Raw genomic sequence first — 12,654 nt, forward strand, 5'->3', positions numbered from 1 at the left:
AAGCCCTGCTTGATTACATTTTATGAGCTTTTATTACTCTATAACAGATCGGTATGGGTGCCTATAATTCCTAAAATGAGTTACAGCATTTCGAATCTTTCATATGTTTTCAATGCTTCAAACCTTTCAAAGATCTAGTGGGTTTGCAATGCCCTCCCACAAACCTCTCATCTTTGTCTCCACTTCCTTTAGCTCCAAAGGTCTCTATAGCTATCAGATGTCATATTTCTTTAAACTTTAACATCTCATATTCTGTCCTATATCCTAGGTTCCCTCATGATTTCCACATTTTGGGATTTTATTCATTTCGCAGTGTTTGTCCCCCTTGACTTCTTTTTCAAATTCGAAAATCTTTGGGATCTTACTCAAATTTCTACAAAGCAGCGCCGTTTAACTTTATTTTGTTTCTATCTCATACATTTAACACTCAATTCAATGTTCCACCTCGTTGCATTTGTGTTAGCCTCTCGGCGCCTTTGCGCTGTCATCTTAATGTTATTCCTGTCTCGTGATCATGGCTTGGAATTCGTGTTGGCTCATCCAACTTTCCACCTGGGTGGGGGTGTCTTAGCAACGCCCTTGCTGTATGAGACTGACAGTTTCTCTTTCATCTCAAAGTGACCATGGTCCCAGCAGAGTGCGATCTCAACAGTGATTTTCCCCAACATTGCACTCCACTGGAACTTCACTCCCAGACAGCAGCACAGTCTACTGCTTTCCATCGTTTTCCCAAACTCTGTTCACTTGCACAGCTGTGAGTCATTAGGGGTCTCAACCAACCTCCAGTGACATCATCACTAATGTAGTTCAGTATGGATGGACATGAATAGGTTTATGAGGCATCTATAGGGGGTGATTCGCCCCATATCCCTCAATCATTTTTTGCTAGTCTGGCCATGCTCAAGGCTTAAATCCAGCAGGTGGCCATGGGGGATGTTGTGCACAGCATAACACTGTTCAAAACAGGACCTCGATAAAGGATATTGTGTCTGGCAATACAAGTTTCATCAAAAATCGGAATTTGATACAGGGCATTAAGCTACAGAAGGAATGTTGAGTCCAAAGTTCCATTGAAGTCATTCACGAGAAACTAAATATCGGAAAATGTGTGATTGGGATAAGCTTAAAAAACGTTGCCATACAGTTTCAGAGTTTTAGCCCTGGGGACATTCTTACCGTAATACATATTCATTCATCTGTTGTAAAATTCGTCTGTGCACTGCCTGTGTATTGCATGGGTCCAAAGGAGACTCAACATTCTTGTATGGAGTTGGTGAAGCCGAACGCTATTTTTGGAAAAAAGTCTTGTGGCTCCTACTGTCAATTCCAATCCAATTTATAAGGAAGGAATTGGGTCTAAATTCACTAAGAATGGCCGTCCAATGGAAAAAGCTCTCCTTATATGGGAAATGTTTGAGACCGCCAGTGGCACCTATGATAGCAGCCATACAGCAAGGACTTCTGAAGAAATCCAACCCTTTTATCATCGCATGGGAAGAAGAAGGTGTGGCTCTCAATAAGGCATCGGAAACGTAACCTGACGACTTACTAACTGTTCCAGCATCAGTAAAGAGGAACTGAGATTAAATGACTGGATATTGACACTTGAGGAAGTTGCAAAACTATCCCTACATTTGGAGTTAGCACTAGACACCAGGAAGAGAGGTTTTCCCCAGCCTTACATAATCAAATGCCCAGGACCTGGTCTACGATTTGCTTGTATGCGCATACAATTTAATCTATGCCCGACTGGCGAAATCCTCTCCATTAGAGATCCAGATCACATAAAGTCTCCAATGTGTCGATTCTGTGATATAAACGAAAGGAAAGAAACTTTAAAGCACCTCTTCACGGTTTGTCCGTTCTTTGAGAGTCAGAGATCAAGGTTCTTTGACCGTTTCATGGCGCAATTTAAAACAGTAAGCCTGACAGATGGTGGATGTACCTGCTAAGCGGGACTAAAATTTCCATGACGATTGCTTTGGTCGACTTTTACAAAGTGATCCTGGAAAAAGAACTTGCCAAAAAGACCTAGTTCTTTCTGGTCGCCAAAACTAACTGACGGACTATCGTGGGTTGTTACTATTTTATAGAAAGATGCCTATGACCTATATTTGGACGGATGGATGCACCGTCGGATAGACTCAGGTTTCATCATTAAAGTTTGCTGCAAGTTTAAATCTAAACTGTAATGCAATAATAAAAAAATAATAAATAATTAAATCAATTAAAACATTAAAAAACTTGGTGAAGGCTGCTGGATGCAATGCTTAACCCTTTAAGTGCCAAGGACGAGGTATCTCGTCCTTGGGATTACCTCGCCAGTGCCAAGGACGAGATAGCTCGTCCTTGGCATTTAAGGGGTTAATGAAGGAGAAAATGTTAGAAGGCTTTGCATGGTGAAATACTGAAATCACCAAAAAAGGCCTTGGCACTGGGGGGGGAAACCCATGGCAGTTATTAAGAACGTCTAAACTTTTCGTTTTTTCATTCGTTGTAGTCTGCGTAGGAGGTTTGTCTGACATGCGGGCAGATTTTTGGGATTGCCTCTGGCTTCTGATCACTTTGTTGAGAATGCAGAATTTTCTTTGGAGAGAACATGGTGCAGAGGTTGTTTGAGAAACGTGCAATGCACTTGGCCCCCTGTCAACGTCTGCATTTGATACTATGAAGAAGTGCAGTACAACTAACCGGTCTTGCACCAACCACCTCTGACACTTCCTGAAAATGATTCTCGAATGTGCTGCACCTGTACACGTGGAGGTGGCATACTGTTAATGCCATGTCATTAAAGATGTTTTAATTGCAGAAGATGTGTACTACTAAACATCTAGTCGCAATCATAGGTTGTACAATAAATATGACAGCCCAAAAATTAAATTAGTAGAATCTTTCAAAGGTTTATTAGGCTTTCTGATAGTAGCCATACATGTATTGCCAACACGTTTTTCGACCATCAAATAATGGTTGGCTCATGATTCTGTTTTATTTATTTGCATTTTTTTAAACTGCTCACACAGCCCGCGGGCATCGAGGCGCTGTTACAGGAATAGTTTGCTTTTTTAGTTGAGTAATTGTATTTTTTTTTCTTAGTTCCATATGTATAACGCGCTTCAATGGACCCGGGATTCGAACCTATGTTGCTTCGTGTCGTTTTGCTTCCAAGGCGAACACGTTGCCGCTGATCTCTCCACCCTGTTCATTTTTCTTTGTATGTCCAACATGCCAACCTGCTGGCAGCCGTTCTTCAAGGAGCTCGATGAAAGTTATGCTTATAATGGCTTGCAACTAGCCCTAGTGTATAGTTTCTCATCGTCCTGGCAGCTGATGCTAGCCATTTCTCTGTAATTCTAGTTTTGGGTGGGCTTAGAAGACAAACTGTTTCGAATACTCCGACAAGGCTACAGGTAGGTCGAAATGTACGCTCCAGCCTGCTCCGAAGGAAAAGCAGTGTTGGTTGTAAAATCTTCTTACTGACAAGTCCGATATGGAATCATTGGAAAGGATTTTGCAGCTATAGGAAACAAGTCCCACTTAGCTTGTGTTCACCTGATGAGTGTATACAGAAATATCCCTTCCGGATTGTTGCACCATTCTAGCCCTTAAGGCACAGGTCCAGATGTTTTGGCCTATGACACCTACGATCCCTCGCCATTGATAATTCTGGCAAACGATGATGGGGGTTGTAGTCCAAAACCCCTGGAGAGCCAAAGGTTTCAGACCCATTCAGAGCCAATCAATAATCTTTATGGAAGTATTTTGTCAATGGTGAAATGAAAATAAGCCCAAAAAACCTCCTTCTATTCCTTGGATATCTCTGACTGGCTTGTGGGGATCCTGCAAAAGAACTTGCAGTTATAGTAGGTATGGGTCACGTTACCTCTTCCAGTGGAGAATAGAAACTCTTCACATCTACTAATATAACCGCAGGTCTATTCAGATTGGCGATCAGGCACAAGTTGCTATAAGAGGGTGTTGGGGGCTACTGAATTGTGGAAGCCACTGTAGATAGATTACACTGTGGTTGGCATAACAATCACCCGGGACCTCCATGTGCCTTTCCCAGCGTGCATGCACTTGGCTGATTGGATTGTAAAACAACACATCAGCAAGGCGCCTGAGAAAGTTTAACAAGTGACATTTCAATCAGAATACATTTTATATTTATTTAAACACTTATATGAAGGTACAGTTACCACTGTATCTCAATAGAATAGATTGTGATTTTGAGATTTCTTTTCAGAACAATTCAGTCTCACACTCAACACAGGAAATCATTTGTTGTAGTTAAGAAAACACATCTATGTGAGCTACATTTAGCTACATTTAGATTATTTAAGCACCAACATTGGTTAGAGTTTGTGGTTATTTCTAAGATCAAACTGGGGGCATAGCAGAAAAGATGGCCTTGCAAAACCTTCTACCACTCAGGTCCACACACTCTCCATGCCCCACCCTACCAGAAAGTGGGTGATCTGCACCCCACGCTTCACCTTGGTTGCTTGCAGATCCCTTGCTAGCAAATGGCCTTCCTTTTCCCTGTTATGTCAGCTTGCTGCTCCTTTGTTTCTCTGCTTCTGTCACCATGTTCTTCCACCTATGACTGGAGAGCGCTCCGTTGCTTCCTGAAGCTAGGTCCCCACTCAATAAATACTCTAATAATAATAATGCTGTGCCTTCTAGCAGATGTTGTACTGTTGTCTATATGTATGCTGGGGTTGGTGGTCATGGTGTCATTACGCCAACAGTGGCTGCTCTCTTTCCGCCAGTTCTGTCTTTATTCCTTTGGGACCAGTGTGACAAGGAGACTTGAGGCGTCCCACCAATCTACTGGACTTTTCAATTCAGAGCAGGGATGTCATTTCACCAAAATGCCAGGGGTAGTGAACGTGAAATCACATGACCCTTGACCTCTGATGACATCACAGGAAGTTATATCATTTGACCCCACCCCGAAGTGATATCACAGGAAGTGATGGAACAGCATTGTTCTTAAGCACACTTCGAAAAATATTGTTACAATATCACTATAATGTGATATATATGTCATAGAAGAATGGATCGCCATATGTATCATTAAGATCAGTGTGTATATGCCTAGTTTACCAAATTACTGTGAATACAAGCAGATGTCCAAGGTCAAATGATAATGATGTGCTATTTTATAGCACTTACGCTTAGCGCTTTATGTAGAACAATATACATACAGTATCACCCAACCTGTGGTGGTACTCATTTATCGTGATCTCAGAAGGATGAAAGGCTGAGTTGAGGTGTTTAAGAACAGACTAAATCAGTGACTCACTCCCTGAAGTGTACCTGAAATAAAACCTTTTATGAGTCTAGCAATTATTGTGTAGAATTCTAGAAAGACAAATTTTAAGAGGCCTGAAAAAGAAAGCCAGCCACTCCAGAAGCAAAGAGCCACATGGCGCCAGCCGCGGACCAGGACCTTCCATTAAAAGAAAAACGTTATTTTTTTAGGTGTAGCAAGGGGGACCACAGGGGTATCAAGACAGACCCCTAAATGATGGCCCTGGTTCAGAGTAATTTGACCATTGGATATATCCCTCAAGTGAAGCCGGGCAATGAGATTTAACACTCCCTCACCACCTTCCAGGTTGGCATTGTGTGTGCTGCCACAGTGCCTTAGTGTTTTGGTGTTGGAGTCGTAGCACTGAAGTAGTGGCTGCTATGCAAACCACCCTCTGTGTTTATTCCTATAGTTCTTCAGTGACAAGGAGGTTTGAGGTGTCTAGCAGACTCTTCGGCACAGGGTAAGCAAACAGTGATTGACGTGGAAGCTATTTCTCACTCTAGTCATTTCAATATCCAAAGACTTCAAGCCTGCACTCCTACTTTTAAAGGAGAATCTCTTCCTGTTAGATCCTGTTTTATCCAGATATATCCAAGCTCTGGCTTTCCGCAGATCAGTACTGGAATTTCACTGCCCCCCTGTCGTTGTTTTGGCACTCCAGTCTCCATACACTAAAATGTTCTAGATTTCGGGCTGAGGAATCTAGAATTAGTAAAAAGCCTCTATAGATCTCCTATTCATCCATAAAAATAAATGTTTTTCTACTTCACATGATTTTATTTGAAGAGCAAATTGAACTGCTCTTAGTCACAAAGACGGGGTTTCTTCTAGAATTTAAAGTATTTAATGAAATGCTACCAGATAACGTCAAGTCTCTTTGCAGAAATGGACGAGGAGAAATCATGGGGGCGCTGGTTCCACATAGTATATACTAAAATGGGGGGTGAGGTGGGTGTAGATGAGTGGGAAGACATGTGCACATGCTTCTTCACAGGCTCCTGGAAGCTGCGACCTTCGGGGCTCACCACACAAACCCAAATGCTTCAAATCCTCCCCAAATTCAATTCAGAGCTTCCCACGAAGATAGCTGCCTCTGTATGGTGAGTTTGACAGCGGGGAGGATATGACAAAGGAGCTGAGTCCTGAAGAACAGCCCTCCACTGTGCAAACCCAGAACCAAGATGGTACCTGTCTATCTAGAGCCCACGCCGCCAAGCACCCTCACTGAAATCTCTGCTGGTCAGCACTCTCAGGTGGAGATGCAGTGTCTGACTTTGACCCAGAACTAGGCCTCACTTGAGGGTGAATGCTTTGTGTGTGGTAGTGCAATCTCGTCCCCATGAGAAGTGTATCCAGGTGACCACACAGATGATTGATCTGTAGGGTGGGACGCAGAAGCAGGATGGGACCCAGAAGCAGGGTGGGCTCATAGGACTTGCATTCCAATTCCCTAGTCTGACGGTCGTCTTCCCTCCTTTTGGCTGCCGGTCAGTCTTCACTGGCACTGCACTGCTTTGTTGGATCCTGGTTGCTAATGCAAAGTGGGAGCAGACTTGTCGACCCAGTCCACCCACATAAGAAGTTGATACACCCAGAAAGTGAAAAGAGAACTATTTCTTCTGGCCGCTACTGGATGGGTGCAAATGTTTCCAGGTTGACTTGCAGTGAAAGGTTATCTGTCTAATTTATGGAGCAGTGTGCTCGTGGGTGGGGGCTTTGTAACTTATGGCTCTCGAGATGTTGCGGACAAAGACTCCTAAGATCCCTCACCATTGATAAGGGATGATGGGAGTTGTAGTCCTAAACAATTGGAAAGCAAAGGCTGCTGTTATATTCCTGCTCTAGGGTGATGTCTGCATTAAAGCAGCAATTTTGAATTGAGGACATTCAGATTTCGGAGAGATTGGTTGGGCAGCACATTGCTCAAAATGAAACACGTTTGCTGCACTCCCCCACAAGAGATTGTACCTCAATTGTTTTCAAAATCTAAAATGATATTGAAAAAGCATGCTCTCATGAAGAGTCATTTTTTATTAAATTAGGAGCATGCAGCAACAGATACCTACTTATCTAGATGTGTAATTGGTTTCTCGATGTTTTTTTCTCAATGGTTGGACCCTTGTCTTTTTCAGTTTCATGTTGTACATTGTTCCAAATTTTATGTTAGCACCTCAAAACTGGAATTTTATTTTGTTGATTGTTTGCGCTTAATACACATTTTAATATTACTCGAGTCATGAGAAAGCCTCTAAACATTAGCTGTTTAAAGAAGCTGACAACCTCAGACTTAATTGTAAGAAGTGGTTTGGTTTATATACCTGGCAGAGTAGTTGGCAAGAATTGCTTTGAGCTGCTGCAGGTAAGGCATTCCATAGACAACAATCTCCTCTTCTGCTTGGATCTGAATGTTCACCGAAGACATGACTCCTTGCACAAAGAGGGTCCAGTTGAAGTCCTGGGGCAGAGAGAGAAAACTGTGTAATTGTTATCATTTAAATTCAAACTTGGGGGTTCAATTTCCTCAATTTGAATGTGGCCATATTCAAACAGGTGATAGAAGCACTGGAATTCAACATTGTAAAAGTGGGAACTCTGCGATGTGCCACTTAGCCCGTTACTCACACAATGGGAACACGTAAACTTGTTCTTGTTGACCAAAGGATAATTTCTGAAAACACATACCATGCTAAAAACAGGTTCTACATGCCGTGAATTTCAAGAGAACTGACAAAAGAATATCTCTGTCTGGATTATCTCTTTGATAGCAAACAGGGCTGCTATATATGCAGCTGCAAGGCTTTAGATAACTACTGAGGGAAGACTACAACAGAGATCTTTGAAGATGATGGATCATATCGGAGTTATGTAGGGGTCATAGACTCCGAATTATAACTAGGGCAGCATTTAATCAAAAATGTAGACGTTTGCAAAAGAGGTATGATTGTGTGGGAGACTCTGGTGTGAGTCTGGTATCAGACGGTGCTGTGAATTCATATAAGACAAAACAAAAGGGGGGTTGGATTCAGCATTGCATAGTAGCAGATACCATAGAACAATGCAACATAGCACGGTATAGCATGGACTGAGTTGCAATGAAATGTAGGAATAAAAATGACTTGCTAGTAACACCTTACACCTACTAATTACATACACATTAACAATATTAGAGGCAACTCAATCCGTAGCTAATTGGTCCAAATCATTTGTGCAAACTCGGCTTCTTCATGAGGCTGCAAACACAGGCTCTGCAATGTTGCTAGGAAAATATATGAATAAAAACTGCTTTTGCAATGGAGACGTGAGTGAGGAATTTGTGATGTCATTCTGTTAGAAACAGGCCATTGTTTAAAGCTTCGCAACACTGAGCTGAATTCTGTGTAAAAGGTGAAAGGAAAGGGGCACGTGTGAACATTCTGGAATGTTCTCAGGGGACTGGCTGATTGAAAGGGAGTTTCTGATTGATGGGATGACATCACTGTGAGATGCAGAAATATTTTAGGCCTTCTGTAGGGAGATATACCTTGGAAGGAGGAGTGAAGAAAGTGTTTAAAAAAGTGCAATTAGTCAAAGGAGGGATCTTGACTGCTGGGATAGAAGGAGTATGGCTGAGAGTGGAAACCGACTAGTGCTGAAAGAGGCCTTTCCTGTAGAAGTTGAGCAGTAGGGGGAGACAGACAGCCAATCAGCCCAGAACACAGAGAGGCATCTCTTACTGGCGTTTCAAGCAATGTCCTTTTGGACATATTTGGGCATGCATGCCAGTACCAATTGAGGACAAGTTATTGTGTTGGAATGCAATAGAATTTAGCTGGGATGTGTTTTGCTTGTGAGAAAAGAAAATCATATCAGTCATCTCAAAGTCAATTAGTTCTCCATTTGCTGAATTGAAAGGCATCTCTCTATGCAAAATTAGTTGCTGAAAAATAATAATAAAAGAGAGAGGATACCGCTTGCATGAGCTAAGAGCAATCAGGTATTCCTCAAGATTGTTTGCACAGTGGCATTTGCCAAGTTTTGAGTTGTGGGAGAGAGCTGAAGTATTTTCACTGGGCAGACAGAGGGACATTTCGCCTGGGGTGAGTGAGCAGAGTATTTAAAATTGGTACTGGCCGTTTATGAAACTGACATGTGTCAATAAATGAGTTTCTTTGCCCTTGGTTCGCCTACAATGTACAATAAATGCATATTGTGTATTCCTGCGTGTGATTTTATTCTGACATGCAGACAATCTATAAAGCATCTTATGAAATAATGTAGGCTGTGCATGGCTATTTCCTCTGTGACACGTTACTTCTGTAAGGTGTAAAGAGCTGTGCTTGGTAAACCCCATGTTATAAACACATCATTTTAATTCTTAGTATTTATACTGAACCATCAATGCAATACACCTAACTCAGAGAAAATGTCTCCCTAGTGCGCAGTAAGTCCTGCTTCTGCTTCAGCAAGTGATCCCAAAGTGAGTCTAGCCCGTGTTTAGTGGCAAGTTAGGAAAACTCACAAAATACCCTACAATCACCACTTACATTCAGTGGGAACTTCTCTTGGAGCTCCGATAGCGTCATCTTGTTGTATAGCAGCGTGACTTCATGCCTTTCTTCTGGAGGTGCAGTAGCCTATGGAGGGTCAGAATCATCACATTTTAATGCCTGCACAGACATGGTTTCTGTTTCTTTACTGTCAAGTGCTAAGGTCTTCACTGATGTTTCAATGTCAGATCTGTGCGGTCTGGCCGCAATCTGCCACTGAGGAAAGGTAGCTATCATCTGGGGTTTTTCTCAGTACAACATGTATTTTAGTTGCAAATGCAAATGCCCCATTTGTGCTTTGATTTATTTACTTAATAATCACTTCTCGAGACCCCTTTTCTGTGACCTTCCTCAGGAGCCCCACATGCAGATTAGCCCTTGACTTGTTATGCTAATTTATTTTCTTTACTTTAGTTCTTTAATTCGAGTGCAAAACACCCCACAAAAGTGTGCTCAATAAATTCATACTGAATCCAATGCAGTTATAAAACAAACAAATGCTAAAATTCCAACTTCAGAATAAAAACTCTTCCCTTATTTTGACAGCTTTGCATAAATGCAATCCCAGCGCACAACAAACAACTGGTTTATTACACACCATTAAAAAGAAAAGGCATGGTTGGTAGACCATAACATTAATTCACCATAAAATTGGGGGGATGCTTCTGTGTATGGCCTCATACAGTTGGCAAAAGAACATAAAATCTACCACATCTTCCACTAGCCTTGGATCACACCTGCACCCAGGCGTTTCTTTGCCATTACTCCATCTACTGGTTTCACTCTTTGATGGAAGAATATTTAATCTGAATTTTGCTATCAGAGAGCGAGCATACCTTCGAATGACCCAGGATAGAAAAGGCTCACAACCTCCAGTCCACTTCAGAGAAGCATGCATTCTCACCCTTAGCTTCACAAGCTCCGAACCTTCTTTCTGTCTATAGCAGCTTTCAAAACAGGTGCACTTGAGCATGTTTTTCTAGCTAGCTTTCATTTGGTGTGGATGTTCATACCAGCCAACTAACCCCGAGCTTGTTAGCTGTTTTTTCATGTAAATGAGCCATTAGATCTTATATGCTACTTATTTTTTCTGTAGATCATCCAAGATGGTTCTTGTTAAGATAGCCTGGGGGTTTGTCCAGATTGAAAACCATAACAAAAGTGGTTTCAGCCTTAGATAATCCACCAGGTACAATGCTCCAAACTCTAAGCAGGTGGAAAAAGTTGAGAAGTCCTAACAGGTTTTCGATAGAACTCCTTTTCACAATGTCCCAACAGGGTGGCCTTCATACTGATAATTAATAGCAGCCCGATGACAATTTTAGGCTCTCATACTGCTCTATGGTTTAGTGTGGCAATGGCACCAACAATAATTAATGTCTTCAAGGGACTGAATGGTCATGCGAGTAGATCACTAAAAGAAAGTGCCATTTCACCCACCACGCAAATTCACGTTTTATGGTCCTCTCCCATTCCAAAATCGACTTGGCTTGATTGCTGATAGTTGCTCTATGTTTACAACAATCAAAAAATGTGAACGGTGAGAGGTTATGAATTAATCTTAACCACTGCCATTGCTCTGGGTAACCTTCCACTCCATCATTTTTAAGCCCGCCTGTGCCATTGAAGAATGGAACCAGCCACATACAAATCACTCTTAGTGCTGCCACTCATCCCATTTTACTCGTTTTCCCTATTGAAGACAGTGCATGGCCAGACGTTTGTCACTTGCTTGCTGCGTCATAGGGAACTACGCTGCCAACAAGTCAAAAACAAGTATGGGATTGCTTGTCTTTCTGTGCAGCGGGGAAGTGGCGTAGCATTTCAGTCTGGACTGCTCCTACTGGTGACAGGACCATTTGCATGCATTGGGCCGCTCCTTCACTGGCTCAGATGGGATAAAAAACAAAGGTATAGATAGTTTCCAGGCTGACTGCCAGTGGATAACATTAATGTATAACCTTCTACAAATCACATGTATGGTTATGGCGTTTTCTATTACAAACCTTTAATTCTCGCTAGTCCCTCAGGCTGGAAGGGTTGGTTCTAGCAGCATGCCAGCATAGGGGAGGCTGCATTTGATATGGTGTCATGGCTAGAAATGTTGTGTGAGTGTGTGTTTGCATGTCTTTGCTATCCACCGCACTTTGTTCGCCCTAGCTTGATTTTACCTGCTGAAAGAGCCAATGGGCACCGTTCAAGTTTAAGGGTGGTTGCATGCATGGGAACCAATTCATTCAATCCCCGCTATTATAATTTTGGCACTCAATAGGCTGGAATGAGCACGAATGAAAGTGTGCTCTGTCTGAGGGATAAAACACTTCATTTGTGTTAAAAATTACGTCACTTTTGCTTTTCACCATCCCATATAAATTATATTTGAATCGTTTGTCCTGTTTTCCTCGCGGATATTTTAGCCGTTTGCATATTTGCTGTGGTTTTTCACAGAAGCCGGTTTTGCCGTGTTTGAAAAGTACACGTGTTGTGTTTTTGGGGTAGAACATTAGTGGGGTGGGTGGTAGGGAGAGGTGGTGGGGTGGTTTAGAGGGGATTGGCGGGACCCCGTTAAAAACAAAAAAAGAACGCAGCGTAAACGGCCAGGGTGTACTGTAAACACCAGGGAAAATATGCAAACGGCTCGAATATCCATGAGGAAAGAATGTCTGTGGCTGAAGCACACAGGGAGGAATGCTATTAGCACTGAGAGATGAGGGTACATCTAGGTAAGAGACAATCCCGCAGGAGGGGTGTTGCTAGGTCTGGAAAAGACCCGGGGCTACGCTAATGTCGTGACTGTCCGGACTGGGGGCT

The 12,654-nt window shown here is 42.4% G+C and overlaps 1 protein-coding gene across 3 annotated transcripts in view; it reads right to left on the reverse strand.

The window, feature by feature from the left end:
• MMEL1 (membrane metalloendopeptidase like 1) overlaps window positions 1-12,654 on the reverse strand; it is a 1,408,056-nt gene that overhangs the window by 272,887 nt on the left and 1,122,515 nt on the right. For all 3 annotated transcript variants that reach the window (XM_069610215.1, XM_069610216.1, XM_069610217.1), the window contains exons 10-11: window positions 9,841-9,930; window positions 7,636-7,772 (exon numbers count right to left, since the gene is read on the reverse strand). In XM_069610215.1, coding sequence (XP_069466316.1) covers window positions 7,636-7,772; window positions 9,841-9,930 — 227 coding nt within the window. The remainder of the gene's footprint in view (window positions 1-7,635; window positions 7,773-9,840; window positions 9,931-12,654) is intronic.

Source organism: Ambystoma mexicanum, chromosome 8, assembly GCF_040938575.1.
Source record: "Ambystoma mexicanum isolate Mex_15411 chromosome 8, UKY_AmexF1_1, whole genome shotgun sequence".
NCBI lineage: Eukaryota > Metazoa > Chordata > Amphibia > Caudata > Ambystomatidae > Ambystoma > Ambystoma mexicanum.